A 25,593-nucleotide genomic window follows, 5' to 3' on the forward strand; every position below is an offset into this window, starting at 1 on the left:
TAAATGCATGCATTTTTAAATTGTCTTGTATGTACAAAGTCTTTTTTATTCCCCTCATATATGAATGCAGTTGACTATTTTGTGGATCAAGTCTTCATTCAAGTTCACTGTTGGCATGACATTGGCATTCTTCCTGGTAATGATATTGATTTGACCTAGTGTTACTAACTCCTAAGGTGTTTGCCCATTACTGAGTAGTTTGATAAGCTTGGCTTTCTCAAAATAACTTTATTCCCCAATATCTGTCACTTGCCAGGAGCTCCAAATCCACACACTATATTCTCCCAAGTTCTTGGAGCTGATTCCTTTCAAAACTCCCTCTTACACAGGGGGCATTGGTCTGAGCTTTATACATGTAATCCCTCTTAGCTTAGAGCCAGAACTACACAATACATGCAGATATTCTGTTTCACAGAAACAAAAATCACATACTACCAACTTAATGATTGATGAAGAGTTGGAGCAGGAAAAACTCAAACTTGTATTTCTTACTCTGGAAAGTTTACTTGTTCTAAGTGAGGGTGGATACCTACCTTTTCCAAAATGGTCTTTGGAAACCAGAGTATTGCATCAAGGGTTAGCAAAACGCAAATGTGCTGTTCTGGAGTACCAGTGCAGAGCTGCCACTCCAAGTTTACTCTTTAATTAGAATCAAGAGCCCACTAGTAGCACCTGGCTAGAGGGGACAAGTAACTTCCAAAATAAATCTTTAGTCACTGGTAAAATGATTTTCTGTTTACCAATAGGCAATTAATATAATCCAATTTTACAAAATTATTTCGGAATCCGAACATAAGATCATCAACTTTATTAAAACTAAAAAGAAATTACATTAATGAAATTCACCTAAAGATAGAAGCGCAAATTGTACATTTTTGTAAAATAAATTTCAAGCCTAAGTTTCATATGCGTTGCTTACATCACTTTTAGGAGTCATATTTACTACCAAAACACACACACTTGGGGTTGTTGCAGATGGAAGCTACTCAATTTCAGAACAACATCGTCTGAAACTTTAGGACATTCAGCTCATGGCAGGATTCGTGTTACAGAAGAAATAATTGTGTGTACAAAAAGATTGCGTAGATTTTCTGGGTGAGAGTTTGAGGCATGTGCAAACACTTATCTCAGGACTTGGTCTATGCCACCTTCTATAACCTTGTTGATTGGACCCAAGTCACGTTCCGCAGCAGGAATTAGGTCCATGTGACCCTTAGGCTATGTGCAGTGTTAAGAGATGATTCAGTGTGTACTGCTCATTACTGTCAAGAATATATTTCATCTGAACTGTCCTGCAGTGGTTCACAGCCTATATGAAACACTGAGCCCCTTTCTAAAGTGACTTTTTCCAGAGAAGAACCTCCTTTCTTTTGTCAATGAGGAGCACTATGGAGTTCCAGAGGCTGACAGGAACTTCTTCTTTCATCAGTTTGCTGATGAGATTTCCCTAAGTGAAAGTCTTTCCTTGGCACAACAATGATCTAGAGGACTACATAGCCAGAATTTATGCATGAATGTCAAAGGTCTAACTCTAGCTCAAAGAGCTGGAATTTGTGCTTACCTACTCTAATCAAGCAGCCTTGAATGAGGGATTCTAGCCCTGCATACATCCCACATTAAGAACTTGTCTATATTAAAAGCATGAATTTTAAAGACATTGTTTAGAAATGTAGTGATGCCAGTGATCCAGACAGAGTAGAAACTGGGTATTGTCAACATGTCATTGAAACTCAGAGATGCAGACGATGAGAGCCAGAAGCTGGACCTGCAAATTGAATAATGCAGGATGGATTTCAGAGCCCCAAAAGATCCCACAGGTTATTATTATAGGATAAGGATGCGAAGAACGGGTGGAGAGAAAAGGCTTGACTATGACTAGAAACAAAGAGCAAATCCCTTAGAGTTCAGTGCCCATAATTACGTCTGACTCAGGGAGTTTAGAGAGATTCCCATGGTGGACAGTATATCACACAGGAAAGGTATAATAGTACCCAACCTCAACATCACCTTTGTGTTGCGTAAATCAGACTTCTTACAAGGCAGCAACAAAAACTGATTTTACCCCTCTATGAGCTTGCTGAAGATCAAAAGAATCCGATAACTTGAGGTACTTCATCAAGCCAGAAGTTTGATCTTCTATGCTACTGTCTGAAATCCTTCTGTGACATTGTCTTCATACTGGTTAGCTGATGGTCGTCTTCATCACCAGTATAGTTAAGATTATCAGATTAATTTGTCTCTATTAAATATCTTGCCATTATTTGCTTTCTCCATATTATTTGTTCTATAGGATACTTATACCACCGATGTATCTTTGCAGTACTCCTGGTTACCATGCCGATTTGATTATTGAACAGGTCGTGATAGTGAGAGTGTTTAGTTCAGGCGTGTCTGGTGTCTTGTTGAGACTCCTAACTACTTGGGGGTGCTATACACTGATATTTTACTTAGGCATACCAGCGCCTAAGGAACAGTGATGCAGAGAGAATGCTTACAGACACCTCATTTGGATCCGAAGGTACACAAGACACTTAACCTGTTTAATGTTTGCACAGCTGTATATTCTTGGTCGGTGTGCATCAGGCTGATGAAAAAAAATACATCAGTATTTGCAAATAAATCTGGTGCTGCTGAGATCATGAGTTTAAACGCACAATTGAGTAGGTACTACCCTCTGTGCATTTCAATTTCCTTTGGGTTCTGGTTGTAGGGACTTTTGTCAATTTGGGATACTTAAGGAGGACCTTTTATAGCTAGATTTTAAGTGTCTGTGCAGGGAAAGAGGTCTCTCTCAAGGAGATGAGGTTGTCGGTAATAGAGATATATATTATTTAGTTGGGTCAAATACAGAAACCATGGGAAGATTAAAAGGATTGTGATGTTCTTAATTCTTTGATTCACCTTTGTAGCAAGCATTGATATTTTAAGCTCTATGAGAGGAAGCAATAGTTTTAACCCTTTCTTGGCTTTCCTTTTGGTGCTGAATGTGAAGTATACCAAAGAAATAGGTAGCTCATTAAAGAAAGCAAGACCTTTGTAAGAAATTGATAACCATTTAGATGCCACATGGGAGGTTCTGACTAGGGAATTTGTTAATCAAAGTTGTGGTGAAATAATTCAATGTGTAAGGATTGGCATGGTACATGTGGTGTGGATGCTGCCTTTGAATAATTTAGTGTTTAATGTGCCCATTTGTAGACTAGCACTGGATCATTCTGGCTTGTAATAGAAGTAAGGTAGGCCTTTCTGTACTCCTTAGTTTTAATGGATTGTCACTCCAAACAGAGGTCAGAATAGAACTTGTGTAGCTCTACCTCATAGCAGGCGGCACTTTTGTTTTTACGAGGAAGCACTTAAATCTCATTAAGCTGAAGTTTCATATACAATTCTTGGCTTATCCCATTACCAAATCACTTGTGCCCTACATCCCATATGAATGACTGAGATGAAAGCAGAGTACCTGAGCATTCTGTCACCAGCACATGACAACTAAATTGGCTACGATTGAAAGAACTGCGAGAACTATGTATTATTATTATTACATGTCTATTAATAAACATTTGAAATTACTTTTTACAATTCGTGTTGAAAAGATTCCTTTCTATTGACTAAGTTCCAAATGAAGGATTTAACTTATTAAAAAAGTCATTCACTTGAATAATTGACCTTTTCACTTAATTGCATGGTACTGTTTTGTGCTTCAGTGTGCAGTACTGAGTAAACATCACATCACACAGTCAGTGAATATGGGTGATAGATTAACTTTTAACAACATTTAGTTAATGTTCCAAAAATAGGCAGACATTCCTGTTCTGCTTACAACAAAACTGTCAGTGGAAATCTGAATAACGATGTAGAAGTCATAAACCCATACATTTATAACAGATGTTTTCAGTATTATTAAACAATGTTTATGTGTTGAAAAGTACTATATATGTTTATATTTTATATTGAGGGTTTCAAGACCACTGTGAGCCTTTATTTCCCAAGGGTCGCCATCTGGCAGCATTCTAATTCTGTGTGCCCTTGGCAGTAAAAGATACCTATTGCTGTGCAATAGTTGCAGTAACGTTAACCAGGTGTCTTTTCTGAAGGCCAGTTTTTCACCTGGATTCCTAATGTCTATCAGTACTGAGTTCCGAAGTTCATCTGATTGTGCCAAATATGAGGATCCTTACATGCGTAGTTTCTGGTTATTTGGGAAATAATTTTGCACTTCTGATGTGGATAGCAGACTCCTTCTGGGTGTGTCTGTTTGGATTCTTTTTTGCTAGTTGTGAGATCCTATGCCATGGATGACCCAGATAGAGACGAAATAAAGCTTCGAAGGACATCCATATTTATTTTGTAAATTGCTAAAATATGTTGATCTTGTGTTAAGTGTAGGTGGGATCTTGCAACTTAGTTGTCAGTCCTTTGGAATCTATAGATGTGTGCAAAGTTAGCATATTCTATTCTGTAGAGCATTGGTTTCATGTACGTTTTGCGGGGATCAATGAAAGGGAAGAACGTTCTTAGAGGTCTCAACATGTGAAGAGAGAAATTGACCACTGCTTCTGCTGGCGCTGTTAAGAAATATGTTAGCGACCATTCGCAAGTTTTTGACCATGCTATGTGGTGTTGCATTAATCAATTTCCTAAGACCATTAGTTGGATTTGTTTTTGATGAACATATCAGGATGTCTGTGTAAGGTGGTTTTCACTCAATCAGTTGATGGTTGTTGGAGCCAGTACGAGATTGTTGCTTGTATCAGGCATCTATTTTTGAAGTCCATCATGATCGAGGTGTCATCGAGTATTTGTAGCATATAAAGTTGAAAGAGATGATTAGGTGTTAGTGGGTAAGTTGTATAAGATGAATGAGTTGTAAAAGATCAGTGGGACTACGTGGCATAGTCATGTCCCGATGGCTTCATCAGAACTGAACATTCTTAAAAGCACAAACCACCCTCTCTCTGGGGTTTTGATATGCTTCGGATGTAGCCTCCACTTTGCTGTCAATATTACCTTTATGGCTGAGCTCCAGTGCTTAGGTGTAAACATATAAGTCAGATGATTTAAGGCATGCGCAAAGAGGGCAGTTGCCCAGGGCCCCCATCTTTCAAAGGGCCCCTGTAAAACTTATTTTTTTTCTCTAGCTTGATTCTATCTAATTCTCGATATGACCCTTTGACATAGTATTCAGTACTGTTTGGTATCATGGGGCTTGAATTATCGGAAAATGGATATTGAAATTCAAAGTTGTTCTGAACAGGGACACTCAAAATATTTATTGCCTGGGGCACCAAAAATCCTTAAGATGACACAGATAAAAGTGTCAAGACCCAAGGTATTTTACTGCAGCCAACAACATCCAGCGCTTTTGCCCCTGGTGCAGAATGCTATCTGTTACCCATCACACCTAAAGAAGTGTGACATAGTGCATGTCACCCTAAGTTGCAGGGATGACCTGAAAATGATAGATTCATGTTTTTCTTAATAAATTGAATTGGCAAATATTTGTGGTTTTCTTTAAATGTTGAGAGCGCCACCATGTGGTTGACGCTAATAAACAAGTGCCGGTGTTTACAAATAAGTGCTGGTACCAAACACTAGCAAATTATGCACTGTTTAAAGCTTAACAATACTCAACCTGCGGGTGCATTGCTACATAGAGTCCATGAGGCACTGTAATTACCTCCCCCGTTTCCTTGTTTTGTCTCATATGGAGGTTACCATCACAGGTCCTACATGAGCAGTATGAGGAATCGGATAATGTGTTGTACCCAGACTGTATTTACACAGTTCAGGGAAGGGCAGTGAGGCTTGGGGGCCTTAAAGAACAAAACCCTACGCGTGGTCTGGAGGCTGCCTCACAAAGATAAACCACGCTCATTGTCTAGGCATTGAGGTGATAGCAGATGAGCTCAGATCTAACACTGATATTGTGCAAGTGGCACTTAATAAGACCTCCACGTGGTCATGGAGAGGATAGGCTCAGTGCAAGAAGAATTACTTGAGAGCTGGCTTCCCCAAGTGTCAAGGCAAACCATTAGACCCCGTATCTGAAATAAAGGAGAAACAAAACAAAATGAAAGCTCTTGCAGGACCCCACCGCACAACCGCCTTAAGCGGTAAAACATCTCTTCAAAGTGTGGCTATTGTGAACCCCCTGCAGCAAGTAGAGTACATCAAGTAGACCATGCTGCAACGTTTCTGGACAATGCTGTTGCCCTCTGGACGTTGGAATGGTTTCAGGCCCTATGGAACCACAGTGGCCCCAAGCGGGTGTGGCCAGCCTCAGCGATGACTGGCTTCATTGGGCCCTCGGCCGGCTCCCAGCCTGTACTGGTCCAATCCTTCACACATGTGCCAAAGGGCACACTGGCTGTCTCCTGGGCTCCAGTGACTTATTCTCTTGATCTAACTGAGCGTTTATGAGATAGCCAAGGTGCAACCTCTGACTTGGAGAATTCCCTGGTATTTACACTCTACCGGTACTACCGAAGATTGGAAACCAATTTTGGATCCGTTTCAGACACTGGACAGGGCATCCAAAGCATTCCTCTTGACGTCAACAGTGATAACGAGAAGGTGGATAATTTACTCCACTTATCGCTAAGCTGATGCTGAGCTTTATTTAGATTTTCAGAACGCAAGTGGCTTAGATACTTCCCTCAGAGTTGTACTCTCCAATGGGGCGGCCCCCTACAGAGGAGAGTGCTTCTTTTACAGTAGTAGTCCCCGGAGCTGGTGAAGTGTTGAAACTTCAGCTACCCACAGTGGAAACCAAGGCAAGCATATTTATTTAGATCTTGCAGCTTTTTAATGAAGCCTTGACAATAGACATTAAAGTGACTTCGTCCTAGCTATGCTTGGCTTCTTCAGTAATTTGCACTGTGGTTATGTGCTACGCGTACCCTTGGTGACAATACCTTTCTCAACCAGTGCACAACTCCTGAGAGCTTGGCGGTTTAGGCTTCTACTAGCAAGGTCAACCACAATGAATTCTGCACTGCTCTGTCAGATAGGGAGTTGAAGAACCTAGATGTTTCATGGAAGTGGATCTTCTCATCTGCAAGTTTGGCTTTGAGGTCCCTGAATGCTGTTTGCCACCTGGGGTTTTATACGTTTGCTGGTGGGACATGGCCAGCAATGTCTTGCTGCTAAGTATGTATTGAGAGCTGGTCTGGATAGAAGAAACTGTGCAGAGCTCATCATATACGCAGGAGTGGTAGTCAGGTGTTCTGTCTGGATGTGTACCATTTGATTTTTCAGTGATATACATGCACTGCTTACGGACATGCCATGTCATGACTTCATGCTTTTTGATTCTGCACTGGAATACTTCAAAGATAGCTTTGCTACAGCCCTGTCTGTTGGCTTACTACTCTATCTTCAGCTCCACATCCCAATCCTCAGTTCCACCAACCCCAAAATTGCAGAGGATAGTCTTTGTCTCGACTGTTGGTGTCAGTTGTCATGGTTACTAGCAAGGACAGCACTCCTCTCCCTGCTGCCAGGCATCTGTGATATCCCCTCTCATGGTCATGCTCGGCCAGTAGGGAGCCGAATTCGTTTTTTACATGCTCGTCTGGTCTGCAGTTACCTCAATCCAGTTGGTGCTGCAGGGTAGCCAGTGCAGTTACTCTCTTTTACATCTTTTCCCCCTCATGTACTACCTGTTTTTGTTTCAACTTCCACAGATCATGATTTCATCAGGAAGTTCTGTCGCTGATAGCCAAAGGTGTCTTAGAGAGAAAGAGATACTATGGGTATTACTCCTTGAACATTTTGGCACCTAGAAAACATATAAGACTCAGGCAGATGGCAAAGCTTCAGTCCAAACATGTTCAAAAATTTGTTCATTTCACCTGAGGCAAAGCTGCCACTATGGTGTTGGCTAGGTGTGTTCTAGTGCTGGTCATCAGCCAAGCCGCTACGTGAAGGTGTGTTCTTCACTGAGCATTACTGTCTCAATTATCAAGACCGTAGAGAAGGCCATTTTGCTCGTTCAGCTCTGTGTGACTTCCTTTTTATTCTCCCACCTTGTGGGAGGTATTGCTTTGGTATCTATTAGAAATTAGAAGAATCTTTATTATTTAATGCTAAAATATTGAATGGTAATTTTTTATTAAATATGTACTGTTGCTATCTATTTTTAAACATTAATGTATATTTATATATGCGTAACTATATTAAATAATTAAATTTAAATATGTAAAAATAGTACATATTTCTCATTTAATTACAAATAAGGCTCCCGGTTTTATGATATATATATATATATATATATATATATATATATATATATATACTTTTTTACATTTCCATTTGCATTTTTGAATACTTATTTTTTGTCTATGTTAGCAGTATTTATCTATATTTACTTTGGAAGTTGTGAAATAATAAAGCTGAAACTAGCATGTTTACACATACATTTCTTTAACTGATAAAGCTGCACTTGGATGCCTGCCAGATTTCAATGAAATGAACACCTATAAATGATAAATCACTGCACTTATACGAAAACATGCACATTTTAGTATCAACCTTGTGCAGACTTCTTACCAATCAGTCTGCACAGCTATTGGCCTGGTAGTCATGACTGATAGCATTTAGAATCACTCAAAACAACAAACAAATTTCAGTTTTTAACTAAATTTAAAAATAAATACAAACAGGAAAATAAATCATTTTGTGTCTGTATTTATCTATAAAAAAAACTGTAAAAACGGAAAACGGGGAGCCTTAATTTTAAACAATTTAATTATATAACATTTAATAATTAAGTAATAAATATGTTAATTTTTTTTATATATTCATCAACCTTGTTTACATTAGATTTCTGTGTAAGTTGAAAGGCGGCTTTGCTGATCGTGTAATGTTTACAATCTTAACTCTTCTGTCCTGCAGATCATATTCATGGTGGGGCGTGGGTACCTGACACCAGACCTTACAAAGGTATCAAACAACTGCCCCAAGGCAATGAAGAGACTACTGGTGAACTGCCTTAAGTTCAAGAGAGAGGAGCGGCCACTCTTTCCACAGGTCAGTACAAATAGTGTAGCGCCTTGCCATCCAAGTTGTGGAGAGAGCAGTCGTAGCGTAATTAAGCTGTTTCAGAATTGTCTTTCACTGACCGCGTTGGTGTGCACAACTGAAACTATTTCCATCGCATTATAGTCTGTTTGGGGTCCATAGTCCAAAGGTGTGATGGTTCAGGATAGAGGAGCAGTGGCAGTGAGTTCCACTCCTGGTCTTAGATACACGTTGCAGTAAAGCTGTATGCCATCATAGTTAAAAGGCATTGCTTATGAATCATTGATGCTTTGAAACATTAGCCAGTATTATGTTATTTGTAGCAAAAAATGGCAAAAAGATAACCTTTTTAAGAAATTAAAAATACAAGATAGAATAGGATAGCAAAATGTTCTGCCAACCTCACCCCAGATAAAAAATATCATGTGGAATCTCGTGTAGAATGATTTTTTTAACTTGTGATGCACTCACTTCCAAGATCTATTAGTAGTTTGCAAATAAGAGGTTTGCAAATAAGACGGGCCCACTCACAGTTTAATCCTTCCAAAGTTGAAACATTGGTTTTGTAATACGTAACACCTGCTATTTAAAGAATCACAAACTGCAAAGTTGTTGGTAGCACACAGTAAACATAGTTTTGCACTTTACAAGAACCCTTGACAAGTTTTGCTTCTTAGATCAGATGACTGCTTTTTGATTTCAGACATGGTGTTTTATTCTGTTCATCAATGTGTGATGTTGACCTCTTTAGGTTTAGCATTTGTTACGTTTAAGGAATGAAGTACCTAATAAATTACACAAATTGTCTGAGTATGTTCAGAGGAGTGCATGTAAATACTGAGTGGATTCCTCTTTGATACCATTGTCTCCTTGTAGGAAAGTGCCCCTTTTTGACAAGATAACCCCTACTTTTTGCCTGGTATTCGATGCAATTTTGACAAGGTGCACTGTGTTCCTGCCAACCAGGTCCCCAGTGCCAGATCTCTTTCCCTAAAACTGTACAATTGTTCCCCAATTAACAAAATCTTTGGCACCCCTGTAGGTCCCTAGTAAATGGTACCCCATGTAGCTAGACATAGGTACCAAAGAGGATCCCCAAGGGCTGCAGCATGTATTGTGCCACCCTCAGGGACCCCTCAACTACCTCATGCAGACTGCCAGATGTTGAGGAGGAGGATGATTCCATCAACATCCCCTACTGACAGTAACACTCCTGGGAGCACGTCTGACAGTACCCCAAATGAGGTAGACAGTGACATGCTGATCTGCAGAAATTAGCTTAGAGGATAGAATTAGAGGCTACACTCTCTTAGCTATAGAAAAAGAAAGAGATGAGATGTACCTAGGACCCATCTCTGGTGGCAGCGGAATTTTAAATAGGGAGACAGAAGAAGATTTTGACCCTATGAGCTCCAAAGGTATTATCCCCAATTATACAGAAGGTGATTATTTTACCAAGTGGTTTACAGCCTTCGAGAGGGTTTGTAAAATGAGGAAACTCAGCCAAAATTATAGGGGTTCTTCAATCTGGAAGCTGTTTTCAGGAAAGAGCGGGATAGGCTCCAGACACTTAATGAGGAAATCCTGGGTAGATTTTGTTGACTTCTCAGTCAAGACACTAGGTGGCTGGTTAAAAGGGACACAGGTGCAAGACTATGATAGTCTTTATAATGTAATAACATTAAAGAGCATATTTTAAGTAACTGTGTTTCGGAAACAATGCATCAGTACCTGGTGACCTAGGTCCAGGTTCTCCTCAAGAATTGAGAAAGAAGGGAGACCACTGGGTCAAGACTAGAGTATCCAAGACAACTCATGGTGGGGCTGACCAAAGGAAAGGGGTTGCTAAGCCCCCCAAGGGAAAGATGGTGGCCAGTCAAGGATAAAAAACAAAGAGTCTTCTAAAGGCCCCAAAATCCTGTTCAGGAGGGTGGGCCCCAAGGCAGGCAAGACACAGACCAAGGGTGGGTACCAGGGTACGAATTGGGATCCAAATAAGCCTTGTTGCTTTAATTGCAAAGCCAATGGGCACCAAACTGGAGACCCTGTGTGTCCCAAAGATGATCCCCTAGTGCTCTTGCAGCTCCTGCTGCAATGATAAGTCTCCAGATGGGATCCCAGGTGTGTCCTTGAACATGTCAGAGCACACAGAAGGAACTTTAAACTCTGAGGGTGCGGTGGCTGTAGCTGCCTTGGCTGGCTGGCCCAGTAACCTGGAGAAATACAGTCAACAGCCTCATATAAATGGGATCAGAGTTGAAGCACTGAGGTATACAGGTGCAAGTGTATCCATAACGACTGAAAAAAGGATATCCCCAGAATAGTATCTGACTGGGGAGTCCTTCACAGTAATCAAAGCTGACAACCAAGCTAAGTCCATCCCATGGCAATGGTGTCCTTAGAATGGGGAGGGGTTACTGGACAATGGAAGGTGGTGGTATTCTCTGCAATTCCTGTAGCCTGTCTGCTAGGAAATGATTTGGAGTGCTCAGCTTCGGCTGGTGTCGAAAGAAGGACCAATGCAGAGATGCTTGGTATACCTGACTGGGTGTGTGTAAAAACAAGAGCACAACGGAAAGCCCAGGGTGAAATAGAGGTGCTGGAGCCTGGAATAATGTTCCAGCCCCCCAAGAGAAAAGGCAGGAAGTCTGGCAGCTTCTGATCAGCCACAAACTCGGGTCCCCTTTCCTCAGGAAGAAGTCTTGTCAGCCCTTGAGGGAACTGAGCCCCAGACTCTTGGGCCTAACACAGCAGAGCTCCTGTACATGTAAAACTTCAAATTACAAGTCCTGCTTTTTATATATGTTGCACCCTGCCCTCTATGCTGTCCAGGGCTTACCCTGGGGGTGACTTACATGTACTAAAAAGGAAGGTTTGGGCCTGGCAAAAGTTTACATAGCCAGATCAAAATGACAACTTAATTTGAACACAAAGGCTTTTTAATGGCACACCTGAGACGTGTTTAAAGAGCTACTTAAGTGGGTGAAACATCATTGCTGCAGACCTACTAGTAATATTTAATTCACAGGCCCTAGACTCATTTTGCTACTTTACAAGGAACTTAAAAGTAAATTAAATATATCAATTGGGTATAATCCAATCTAACATGTTTTAAGATGAGTCCAAGCATTTTAGCACTTGTTAGCACAGGTAAAGTGCACAGAGTCCTAAGGCCAGCAAAATAAATTCAGTAAAAATTAGGGGATTTAAAGCTAAAGTTCTGGGGATTGCCTTGCGGAAAGGGCTAAGTCCAACAGTTAGTGATGGAGCCAAGGTAGACTACGTCGTGGACATGCTATGAGTCCTCACACCCCAGAATCCGGCGGGCAGACTTTGTGTTTGGCGGAGACGGTACTCAGTCGCTATTACAACAGAGAGGATGTAGAAATTGGATTCTTCCCAGAGGCAGCGTCCCCATTATGATCTCCAGTGTTGAATGTACTTTGAGACTGGATTCCTCTCTTGTGCTTAGTGGTGAAATGTCCAGGGAGATCCCAAGTATTGAAGAATCTGGAGAGTGAATCAAGCTCTCAACGTTAGAGCTGATCCCTCCTTGGAAATCCCTTGAATTGGAGGACCCTATAGGCAGTGACAGTCTTGCGCTACTGTTGATCTCGACCAGGCAGAAATCAGTGATTGAGTGAATTGAGCCAATACCTTTGTCAGCATCCCTTCCATCATCCAAACAGCTCTTTATTTGGGCCACATCAATTCATACACACATGGGCCTGGAAGAAATATTTAAAAAGATAGCTCTGTACCAGGTCTGTGTTCAGCTCTGGGGAAAGCAGAAAATATACAGGTGCAGCTGCAGAGTCAACTGTCACTGTGACAATCCATCTAGTTTGGGATGAGGAATTTATATATATGAAAAAGGGGAGTGCATTTTAAAGCAATAAATATTGAATTGTGCACAACTTCCATTCTTAAGGCATGTGCTGCAACAATGCTGAGTTTGCCTTTCTGAAATGCTGAGTCTGCCTTCCTGGGTTCAAACTGTGACCCGCAAGGTGTGCTAAAATTCTTACTTACTAGGATAGGCAGTATAGGTTTTACCTGTTTCATGGGGTTAGTGGTTTAATTTCTACTGGTTTTTGAATCACTACTACTAGACTAATGTGTTTTCAGCTGCGCATGTGGGGCACATAAAGGATTAATGAAACACAGCGGTAAACATGTCTCATATCAGCAAGTTGAAAGTAGCAAAGCTTCAGTAAAGCCTTACCTGACATTGCAGGATGATATGGTGAAATTGTAATTTGTGTATCTGATAGAGACTTAGCTGCATATTGCTTACCTCACAATATCCCCCAGGTGTCAGACTGGATCTGGAAAATCTTGAGCAGTACCCCTGCCCGCAGTTGGGTGCCATTGAACAGCTCCACATTGACGGCCGTTGTTCAGTGTGTGGTGCCTATATAGGTGACACCCCAGTGCTCTCATTTCAGTTCCTTTCTTACTGTGCCAACAGCGCAGATCTGTAAGTGCTACCCCAGTCAATTTTTTACCACTTTTTCAAGATTTTTGATCAATTTCTTTTAAGCATCCTGCTCACGGTGTGCTAGGGATGTCCCCTAAAAAGCCAGGGAGTTTTAAACCCTATGGAGCCTGTTGCACGAATGTCTGCGACGGACCCCCATCTGGTTTGTCTGTGGTGTCTGGAGCCAGAACAGGAACTGTTTCAACTGCCGCACCTTTAATACGCTGCCACACTATTAATCTGAAAACTATTCAGAAGTGAGAGACAAAGCTTCTGGTGGCCCAACATCAGAAGTCTCAAAGGTTTATCTTTCCCTGCTAGGTCTCCATTTGCAGTGATCCTGGATGATTGTGTTAGGATGGAGCAAGTTGAAATTATGCCTCCGCGTGTGGAGTGGGAACTTTCACATGTATGAAAGATTTTATGTTCATTTGTGGTAGATACAATTGTCCTCCTTCGTCCCCTTGGTGCGTCATCTTTCTAAGAATGGGTTGGAGGGCCATAAGTATGCGAAGCAGAGCACACTTTAATGGACATAAGCAAAACCATTTGTGCTCAAATACAGGGCATCCTCGGATTGCCTAGATCGTAAGCTGGGTGAGTTTGTGCTTCTCTCATGGAGAAACCATAAATAAGGGGTTGATCTAAGGGCAATGTATCTCTCTGTTTCTGCAATATGCAGATCATCTAGGCCTGATGTCACCATCCGGAGCCAGAAGTGATAAAACCCTACTTTTCTTGTCCCTGTCACTTTCATTAAACTGAATCACAACATATGCCCTGAGCCTAGCATATAATGAGGGAGATTATTTCCCTTAGTCATGCTTTAAAACAATCTTATTGATAATATCCTCCATAATTTGATAATAAAATTGATTAAGGATTTGGTTAAGCATTACAACTCAAAGGTTCCCTTTGTCAATCTGTTGACACCCAACATGCAAAGGAAGTCTTCTGAGAAATCATAATAGCTTTCCCAAACTGCTGGCTGTGACTGGAATTTCACGTCTGAGGGACCTGACTACCAATGCATCCTACTTAAGCTGATGCCTGAGTAGAGGTCAGCCTTCAAACATGGATTTAATTCAAACCAGCAAAATTACACCGCTGCTCATTAGGTAAAACCTTCATATACCTATGTTAAGACCTGTTAATAAGTAGGGGTATGAATTTGGCCGGTTTCAACTGAAACCATGTTCCAAGGCAAACAGCTACTCGAGTAACAGCCATTGACCCCGTGATTTCAGCTTTATTCCAGGATAGTCATTACTAACGAGGTACTCCCTAGGGCATTCACTGACTGAATATGAAAAAGATAGCAAGATACCGAGAAGAGAAAGAATAGCGTGATCCACAAGCCCAAATGTGTGAGAAATGAGCATTAAGAAGTGCTTCAATGACCGCTAAATTACCATTGCTTCCTGCATGAAAACATCCCAAAAAACCACACACACCAACCTAAACTACCTCCAGGGCATCGTACAAGTCACTAAACGATATTCATAAGGAAGAACAATGAAGAAGCAGTTGCTATACAGTCAACTGATCCCCTATACACCAACAACCTACTGAACCAATCGAAGTCCAGATTCGGGCTGAAATTCAGTACTGAAATAGTTCATGAAATCAACTATGCACTTAGCATAATTTGTAAAGGAGACACCTGCCTTGTGGTCCTGTACGAAGCATCAGGTGAGTTTGACACCAATAATTACATATGCAATAAGAACATACTTTGTGAAACTGAACTACCAACGATCTTCCTCTCTCCCTGTAAATGTGGCATACCACAAGACAGTACACTCTTTTCACACCTTTAATCAGTACACTGACTACCTCAACATTTCCAACACTTCCTTCATATAAGCCTTCAGAAACTTTCCAGAGAAACAAATATCCTGAATAAATGCTTTCTTTCTAATTCTGCATTCGATCATGATGGAATTTCTACTCCTGATTTCCAACGAGTGCTCTCCACCAGTGGCCTTTTTGGCCTTACCATCACTTGTACAATCTGCCAAAACTCTGAGATTTGTAGGCGATGCAGATATCAATTGGAGTGAACATGTGCAGAGCTATCGAAAGCAGCATCCTGGCAACTCGTAGTCTTAAGTAACATCTAGGAATATGTCTTTGAATTTCAGGACAAAAAGCATCCTGTGCCACGCTTGTCTTTACCATTTAGATGCCTTTAGCACACATGGTAAGTAATAAGTATATATATATATATATATATATATATATATATGCTTGATGGCATGTGTTACTGTACATACACGTGCTTTGCATACTCCTGCCTTCTAATGTTGTGTCTGGAAGTGTGCAAGTTATTTTCTTCAAAGAAGTCTTTCGAGTCACAAAGTAGAATGACTCCTCCTCTTGGTGATAATGCACATGGCGTTGACTCCAATGGTAGATTGTTTTCTTTCTGCCAGCGGGTTCAGATGTGTATCATCATGCTCCAGGGCAAGACCGTTCCAGACTTTCTTTGAGATCCTTCCTTACGCTCGTCGGTATTGCTATTTAACGCGTTCCCACCTTTGCGATTCAAATAAAAAAAAACTGTTGCCTGTCGAATCGATGCACTCAAAGCCCTTTTGGGCACATCTTTCTATCCCTTTTGGCTTCCCCAGAGATTGCCCTGCTGATGGAATGGACAACTTTCTGTTTCTGCCTGAGGTCCCACTTGAAGTACCCATGGCTCGACCTTCATCTGTTTGTCTTCAGACCATGAAAAGAGGACTGCAAAGCCTGCCAATCATTTTGTTCTAAAAAGACTCTACGAGGCAAAAGGGCACGTCACAGGGAGATGCAGCAGAAAGAGGTCGACGACACTCCCAACATCTTCAATCACCAGAATGTCAAACAAAAGGAGGAGGAGGAAATCAACGAGGCCTCTGTGGCCGAGGAAGATGCTTTTTCCGTCGAGGGCTCTGACTCTGAATTAAAAATCAACCTTGAGATTCAGCATCTTCCACTAGGTCAGCGAACCGTGAGTACTGATATCCATTTTCCTGCCACCTAAAAAATATTCTGGTCCTACCGAACATAAGGCTCCCAAGCTACCACTGCCAAACAACCTTGGAAGGCACTGAAAATCCAATTTGGATGGCCCGTCCTGGGGCTCGGCACAGAGACATCCCCCAAAGCTGACCACTTCAGAGCCCAGCCGACCAGCTCCACCTTTGACACTGACCACTTTGGCACCGAAACATAAATCCATCTTGACTCAGATTTCAAAATCAGCACCAAGATATGACTCTGGTACTCCAATGGAATTCTCCACAAGATGCAGGAGAAGTTTGTTGCCCATCAGATTCAAATCCAAATCCAGCCTCACACTGGGTGAATTCTGGCTAAGACTGGTTTCCGCACCACCTCAATCCAAACGCTAACTTTCCTTCGGAGAGGCCATTGTTCTGCCGATGGAGACTAAGAAAAGGAAGATGGACAAGGCCACCAGTGTTTTGCATCCTTCTACTCTACACCGTCTTCTCCTCCACCTCGAACACCACCTCCCCCACCTCCGGCATCCTCTCCCCCTCATTCACAGGGTGATCCATTAAACATCACTGCCTTCTCCAACAAATTATTTATACTCACATGGACATACAGCAGACCCCTGGGACCTCTATGACCCTGATCCCATCCTGGACAAACGACCCAGACACTTATCCATCAAAACCTTCTCCAGAAGACACCACTGCATACACCCTAGTAATATCTAGGGCAGCAGCTTATGGAGTAGCCATGCATTCTGAGCCATTAGAAGAAGACTTTTTATTTAATACTCTGTCTTCTACTCCTTCCAGATACCAGTGTCTCTCAACGTTACCAGGAATGGTTTAACATGCAGACAATGAACCTGTCAAAGCTAGATCATCACCCCTAGAATTGATAAAAAGTATAAGCCTGCCCCAGATTACATCACTCATCAGGTCCCTCCAGACTCAGTAGTAGTCAGTGCGGCAAGGAAAAGGGCAAACAGCAGGTCATCAGGAGACTCATCGCCTCCTGATAAGGAGAGTACAAAATGTGATGCAGCTGGGAAAAGAGTTGCCACACAAGCAGCAAATCAGTGGAGAATTGCAAATTCTCAGGCACTTCTAGCCAGGTATGACCGGGCCCATTGGGATGAAATGCAAGATCTTATATAGCATCTCCCAAAGGAGCATAAAAAAAGAGCCCAACAAGTGGTGGAAGAGGGACAAGCTATCAGCAATAATCAAATAAGATCTTCCCTCGATGCTGCTGATACAGCTGCAAGGAGTGGAACTACTGCCATCACAATTAGAAGACATGCATGGCTAGGCTTCACTGGTTTTAAACCAGAAATTCAACAGGCAGTACTTAATATGCCTTTTGACAAGAAGCACCTTTTTGGCCCACTATTGAGAAACCGAGGAAGGACTCAGATACTGCAAAAGCAATGGGCGCTTTATACACCACCCCATATAGAGGCTCCTTTCGCAGACCACAGTTTAGGGGAGGTTTTAAGCGACAATCCTCAGATGCTTTCACCTTCCAAACAAAGCAAGGACAACAAACCCAATATCAACGAGGTGGGTTTAGAGGATCCTATAGAGGACGATATTTCAGGAACAGAGGTAAATTCCAAACCTCTAAGCAGACCACAACACAACCTAAACAGTGACTTCCTTCCCTCCCTTCCACTCCACACATCTCCTGTGGGGGAAGACTACAGTAATTCCACTCTCATTGGCAAAATATCACCACAGACAATTGGGTATTATCAATTATCCGCAATGGCTACATCCTAGAATTAATCTCCACCCCTCCAAACATTCCACCACGATATCACAAGTTGTCCCCAGAACACACCGATCTGTTACAACAAGATGTACAAGCTCTACTATTAAAACAAGCAATAGAATTGGTTCCACATTCTCAACCAGGAACAGGAGTATACTCACTATACTTCCTCATTCCCAAAAAAGACGTCACCCTCAGGCCCATCTTGGACCTAAGGCCCCTCAACCTATACATCCTGTCAGAACATTTTCACATGGTAACTGCAAGATGTTATTCCAATACTACGAAAACAAGATTACGTGACTGCTTTAGACCTCAAAGATGAGTATTTCCACATACCCATCCATCCAGCTCACAGAAAATACCTCAGGTTTGTCATCTCAGGAAAACACTACCAGTTCAAGGTGTTGCCATTTGGCATAACAACAGCTCCAAGAGTGTTCACAAAGTGTCTAGCAGTAGTAGCAGCCTCCTTAAGAAGACCACACACCCATGTCTTTCCATATCTAGACGATTGGCTAATAAAATCAAGCAATTTTACACAATGCCAACAACACACTCATACGTGATAGAAACCTTGCACACCCTAGGGTTTACTCTGAATTACCAAAAGTCACACCATCAACTAGCACAGGTATAACCTTACCTAGGTGCTATCCTAAATACTCAACAAGCCCTACTTTATCCAAATATACAAAGGATCCAAAATCTCATACCACTCATACAGCCAAATCAATAATACACTGTGAGATTTATCATAAAGATTCTAGGAATGATGGCATCTTGCATAGCTATAGTCCCACATGCACAACAAAACATGAGGCCCTTACAACAGTGCCTCTCACAACAATGGTCACAGGCACACGGTCAACTCCGCCCTTTGGTTATCTAAAGCTTCCACCAGAAATGTATGGAATTAATTAAACAAGCATGTAAACCTACTACTAGACAGTGCTACGCAAACAAGTTGAAAAGATTTGTTTTCTATTGCCAATCTAAAAACATCGATCCACTTACAGCATCTATACAACATATTGTATGCGATTTACTTCATTTGCAGAAATCAGATTTGGCTTTTTCATCCATCAAAATACACCTAACTGCAAAATCTGCATACTTACAGAATATTCAGCACACTTCTCTATTCAGAGTTCCTGTGATTAAAGCTTTCGTGGAAGGATTAAGACGCATTATTCCACCTAGAACACCACCTGTTCCATCGTGGAATTTAAATATAGTACTTACCAGACTCATGGGACCACCTTTTGAACCCATGCATTCTTGTCAAATACAATTTCTAACATGGAAAGTCTCCTTCCTTGTAGCTATTATTATTTAAGAAGAGTTCGTGAGGTACAAATGTTCACTCTTGAGGAACCTTTTTTCCAAGTACACAAACATAAAGTTGTCCTTAGAACAAATCCAAAATTTCTACCAAAAGTAGTATCTCCTTTCACATCCACCAAACAGTGGAATTGCCAGTCTTCTTTCCACAGCCAGACTCTGTGGCAGAAAGTGCTCTTCATACCCTAGATCTCAAAAGAGCTCTTATGTACTATATAGATAGAACTAAAGATTTTAGAAAAACAAAACAACTTTTTGTGGCTTTCCAAAAACCACATAAAGGCAATCCTATATCAAAACAAGGTTTAGCAAGATGGATTGTTAGATGCATACAAACATGCTACATAAAAGCAAAAAGACACCTTCTGATCACTCCTAAAGCACATTCTACAAGAAAGAAGGGTGCGTCAATGGCATTTTTAGGGATCATACCAATGGTTGAGATATGTAAAGCAGCCACATAGTCAACTCCCTCCCCATACATTTACAAAACACTACTGTGTTGATGTTTTCTCACAGCAACAAGCCACTGTAGCCAAGCTGTCTCCAGGACATTATTTCAAACAACTTCAACTCCTACAGGCTAGCACCACTTTTTGGGAGCACTAACTGCTTTCTAGTCTATGCATAGCATGTTTATCTGCAGCTACACATGCCATCGAACGGAAAATGTCACTTACCCGGTGTACATCTGTTCGTGGCATGTAGTGCTGCAGGTTCACATGCACCCTCCCTCCTCCCCGGAAGCCTGTAGTCGTTTAAGTTTTACATTTGTACATATGTATATACATTTATATTTGCATAGACATCTTTGTATTCCTATACTCTATCACTCCTTCCTTTACCCTTTGCGGGAAAACAATCTAACAATGGACTCTATGCCCATGCGCACTGAAACCGAGAGGAGGAGTCACTCGATCCCGTGACTCCGAAAAAGACTTCTTCATAGAAAAACTAATTGTAACACTCCGAGGCCAACACTAGATGTCAGAAGAGCTATGCATAGCATGTGAATCAGCAGCACTACATGCCACAAACAGATGTATAGAATTATACTCAACATGCACAGTGAATGCTTTGTGGAAAAGGCATGTGTTGTATTGCCATACATCTTCCAGGGCAGCTGAAAAGCCTGTGATACTTTTCCATGTGTATAGAGGGAATGCATGTTATGTGGCCTATCAAAATCACAGTAGTGCCTTTAGAAGCCACCCTCCACATAGTAGAAAAAAAATCACAGCACATCAAACCTATTGTAAATATCTCCACTGGCTACTGTCAGAGGCATGAATCAACTTGAAAATAGCCTTTACGGCCTAGAAACCTCTGCACTTCCAATGTTTTCCCTACCTAAAGGATAATTTGAAAACCTCTGGAGAGGAAGAATGACGGAAGGAAATTCATCCTCTTTACTAGAAATTGCAAAATCAAATATATGAAAGACATTAAACTAGGCTGTCTCTTATCTAGTCCCAGACTGTGGAACCAGTTATATGAATCCATAATACTTTTCCAGAATTTCATATCCTTCAGGAAATGCCTGCAAACTCACCTGATTAAAATTCACCTATCTACCAACTTCTGGCTCTGTTCTTCACTACTGTTGCTCCTCAGATGTAATCCCCTCTCATCCAACTCCTTTGTAGCTGCCATTAAGAGCCAGATATATACTTTTCTGGCGGATAAGCTTGTGATTTGCAAAATCACAGGGTTTGCATTTGCAAAAGGGCTTTTTCCACACACTAGCAGAATGTGTTTCCCAATCCATTCTGAATTGCAGTTAGGAGGGACTGAGAGAGGCTCCCCCCATCACAACTGATTCACAAAGAAGAGTTGTGTCTGCAGCATATAAATGTGGAGGTGATGGTCGGGAGGCACAGTGATCACCTGTGCCTGGGTCCTTTAAAGGGTGTTTTTTTAATTACATTTTTTTAAATAAAAAATTTAAAAAATCCTGCGTGGAATGCAAACACAGGATGGGTGGTCTGCTGCTTTTCCTTGCGTGCCACAATTCCTCCGTTTATAGACAATCGCAGGAGGTTGGGAATTCAATAGTGATATGCCTTTCTAATGTTCACTAGTTAGGTTGTTCTGCAACTCAAGTGACGAGATTTTCTTTGTGCAAACTTTGCATATATCAGTCGCATCCAAAATCGGAGATGGGTCACAAAAATTTGGCACCCAGTTTCCGACCACTTTTTCTGACGTGTCTTAGTATATTTGGTCCGAAGTTACAGAAAGGCTCCGATATATTATTTTAAGGTTCAGTCTCCATATGCTTCTGCTACTCTATTCTTGTTCTACTCTATGTAAACTGCTGCAGCCACCTTTGTGTCTGTGTTAATGTAGTTACTAAAATAAGTAAGAGATCACTTGGGTCACAGAATGGTACATTGGCTGTCGTCACCATCCCACAACCCATCTTCTCAACAGTGCTGTGAACTGCTCCCCTCAACACTAGAATCTGCTGGTGTCATGCCATACTTTTCATCTAGTTGTGACGTTGCGAGTCTGTCTGGCACAACTTGCTCATCTACTCCACTCTCTGCCGCCCCCGCATATCTTCTGTCCCATGAGGAAGATGTGCTGTATATTTCACTTGTCCCTTCACTCACTCACTCTTTTTACATCTTGACCCTATTTTTTTTTTACTTTGTTTCCTTTCCAGATCCTCGTGTCCATCGAAATACTTCAGCGTGCCCTGCCAAAGCTGGAGCGCAGTGCGTCTGAGCCTTCTCTACACCGAGCAGTCAACCCTGAAGACCTGAACCCCTTCTTGGTCAACACTCTGCGCCTCGTACCTCAGTGACCTGGTGTTTGTCCAAGCACTGGCTGCCAAGCCAGAGAAGCGACCTCAGGGATAGGCCCTCAACCCCTGTTTGGAGGAGGAACCTGGGGATGGGTAGTGGTGGACGAATGTCAGATGGGACTTGGGAACTGGAATCAGAAGTGTTTTTGGGGTGCAGGATGGTGTTTTTCGTTTTACTTTTTCCTGCTGCTTTCCACTCCTTGGTTCAGGGACTCTAGGCTGGGGACCTCTCCAGCCATGGAGCTGTTCGCCATTGCTCTAGAATATTGATAACATCATCTGTTGTCAACAGGGCTTAATTGCAGTTGGCAGCCTGGTCTGCTGCTGATGAGGATGCCTTTTTTGCTTGCTGCTTTCTTTTGTGCCATCCTCTGGAGTGGAAAAAAGGGAAACAATGGACTTTTAAAATGGGCTGCCTACAGTCAAAAGCAAACTCGTCTGTTTTGTAATGGATACCCATTGGCACTCTTCCCTCTTGTTTGAAACTGCTATTGAATGTCAGCGGATCAAGAGAGGATGCTGATACTCTCTTGTCCCAATATTGTGCAACATCACGGGTCTTTTTTCCTTGCTTGTGCTCAAGACGTTCCTTACTTGCAGCAAAGACTTCAGTAGGTCTATAGAGCAAATCTGTAACAAGAAACATAAGGTGAAGAAAGTCTGCCAGACTCTCGGCATCTTATTCTACATTTGCATTTTTATGTGAGGTATGTGGAGCTGGTCTCATACATGAGGTTGAGTAGTTTGCTCATTTTTGTGGGTAGTGTAAATTATTTTTGAAGGTTGCCTTTTCATTTCAATTTTCTACCTGGACTTTCGCGTCTGACTTCCCTTTTCTCTGTCTTTGTAACTCTACCTTCATCTTTCCTTTTCTCTCATCTCTCTTTCACCCTCTTTTTTTATTGCTCTTGTGTTTCTCTCTTGCATACTTTCTTTCTCTCGCCTTGTATCTCACATTAAATAAGCAGTTTGAGCTAATTTACTTGGGACAGAAAGAGCAAGACGAAAGCAGGTCTCCAAAAGTGGCTTAAGCATCATGTTGAAACTCGGCAGGGCACTGCCATTTAACAATGTCTTGAGATCTACCCCAGGCTATGGGAATGTCATCAACATTTACTGGGCCTTCGTAGCTTACCTCAGAACTTATTAAGGCATCTAAAACCCCGTTCCTCACGAGCCAGGCTCAATGTATAGTGGCCGTTAACCTAAACACGATAAGCTTAAAGAATTTGCCTTGCGAAACATTTCGATCCAGAGTGCACAGTCTCAAGAGCAGAACCTTAAATCATCTGTGAGTGAATTAGAACAATCCAGGCATCTAGACATGAACTGGTTGCATTGGCACCACTTAAACATCAAGCATCACGAAACCGGATCTCAGGTTTTTCATTATGGCATTCAGAAACATCAGGCAGCTTGGACTGAGCTTGTGGTTTGTTTTGATCATCCTTAGCAAACCTGTCTGCAGGACGTTTTAGAGCTTCTTGTGAGTTTCAGGGAAAATCCGGACCTTCAGAACTGGACTTGGAACATTTAAGCCTCATGCTTACTTGGCTTCATGTAGACATCAATCTTGCATAACTGGCCTTGAAGCTCATTCTTGCCTCCAAAATAAGCCTCATAATTGTGTGTGGCCTTCGGAAACATGCAAGCCTTCGGAACTGATCTTAGTACTTGTGGCCTTTTAGAACACGTGAAGACTCCAGATCTGGGCTCCAAATTTGCAGTGACCTTTTGGAAAATTCAAGTCCTGCTCTCCTGAACACTCTGAGCTTTTTGAGTTGTAATGCTTGCAGAAGTTTCCAGGAGTGACACGAGTAGTCCCTATAAGCCATCTGAAGTGGCCTTACACCTCCGTTGGGGCCTTCCAGAAGATGCCTGTACCTGAACAACTGGCCCGATCTTGCTGGGGCCTCCAAAATATGGTCTCCGGTCCGATTGGAAGTTTTGTTTCACTCATTTTATGTCACGATATATAATCCACTTACAACTTCTACATTTAGTAATGTTACAAAAAAGTCACAGGGCCTTGTCACATTATTGTATGAAACTGAGATGCCGGGGTAATGTCGAAGTGGACTTCTATCTTGTGGCAAAATGGAGGAAATTTGGAAGAAAATGTGCATTCCTCCAGAGATGTAAAGATATAACCCTCTTGGAGATTTTTACACTGTCTTAAAAGATGTTTGTTGTTGCATAAAGGATGTAAATGGTTTTATTTAATGGGTTTTCAGCAGAACAGAAAGAAGTAATAGGGAGAAGAAAAGTGCAAACTCTACAAAGGATAAACGTGATTGTGCTGTCCAGGTGAATATTGGAAACTACATAAGTCAGGTGCATTTGGGATTGGTATTGTTTGGTTCCTTTTAATTTTTTAATGAATTTTCAACTTTGAACGTCTTTGCATATTTTAAGTTTTCATCACTGTCTCCATCCTCTTGGCATACAGACGCAATCATAGTCTCCTTGATCTATATAGATTTTGCTTTCTGTACTTACTAACAATTCTTTGATCCTCCGATTGCAATCAAGTGTCTGTATGTATTATTAACGTACCTGTTTCAAATCTCACTGAGCTTAATACTGTTGATCACGTCTCAAGTAAGTACAAATTCAAATTGAAAGTGTATTGTATTTCTCTTGCATTTTCCTAGTGTGCATATGTGCTCCCTGATGGTTCTGTGCATTGCTGCTTCCACAATTGTTTGCCCCCCAACAAATACCTTTAAAGCAGGTGCCCGAAAGAGAAAATGTCACAAGCAAAAAAAAGTCAAAGTTTTATTCTTTAAGTGTACACATTTTTTTTCTGCATAATTAATCTTTTCTGGATTCACATGTTGTGCGTTATTCTGCCATCTAGTTGTGTCCGGAATACTTTCCGTTTTGTCCTTATTCTATTTTTGTTTTTTGGACGTCATTGGTCCCCATTTGGTAGTATATTCCTCCCCTGTGACATCAGGTGTGTGCCCCAGAAGCGTGTGGTCACCGTTTTCAGATTCTTTTGTCCATCTTTGGGGCTGGAAGCAGATATCACAGATTCTGAAAAAACTGTTGTGAAAATTTGATGGATTATTGAGCCTAACATTGGCGAAACAGTCCAAATGCAACCATAGAGGAATAACCATGGAAGGCATTGAAGAAGCACTGAAGAACATCGAATAAAAGT

The 25,593-nt window shown here is 41.5% G+C and overlaps 1 protein-coding gene across 2 annotated transcripts in view; it reads left to right on the forward strand.

The window, feature by feature from the left end:
• Positions 1-25,039, forward strand: part of ARAF (A-Raf proto-oncogene, serine/threonine kinase) — a 163,826-nt gene extending 138,787 nt beyond the window's left edge. For both annotated transcript variants that reach the window (XM_069209648.1, XM_069209647.1), the window contains exons 15-16: positions 8,896-9,030; positions 22,287-25,039. In XM_069209648.1, the coding sequence (XP_069065749.1) occupies positions 8,896-9,030; positions 22,287-22,427 (276 nt within the window). In that variant the 3' untranslated portion in view covers positions 22,428-25,039. The remainder of the gene's footprint in view (positions 1-8,895; positions 9,031-22,286) is intronic.
• Positions 25,040-25,593: the final 554 nt, after the last annotated feature.

This window comes from Pleurodeles waltl, chromosome 10, assembly GCF_031143425.1.
Source record: "Pleurodeles waltl isolate 20211129_DDA chromosome 10, aPleWal1.hap1.20221129, whole genome shotgun sequence".
In the NCBI taxonomy this organism is placed as follows: domain Eukaryota; kingdom Metazoa; phylum Chordata; class Amphibia; order Caudata; family Salamandridae; genus Pleurodeles; species Pleurodeles waltl.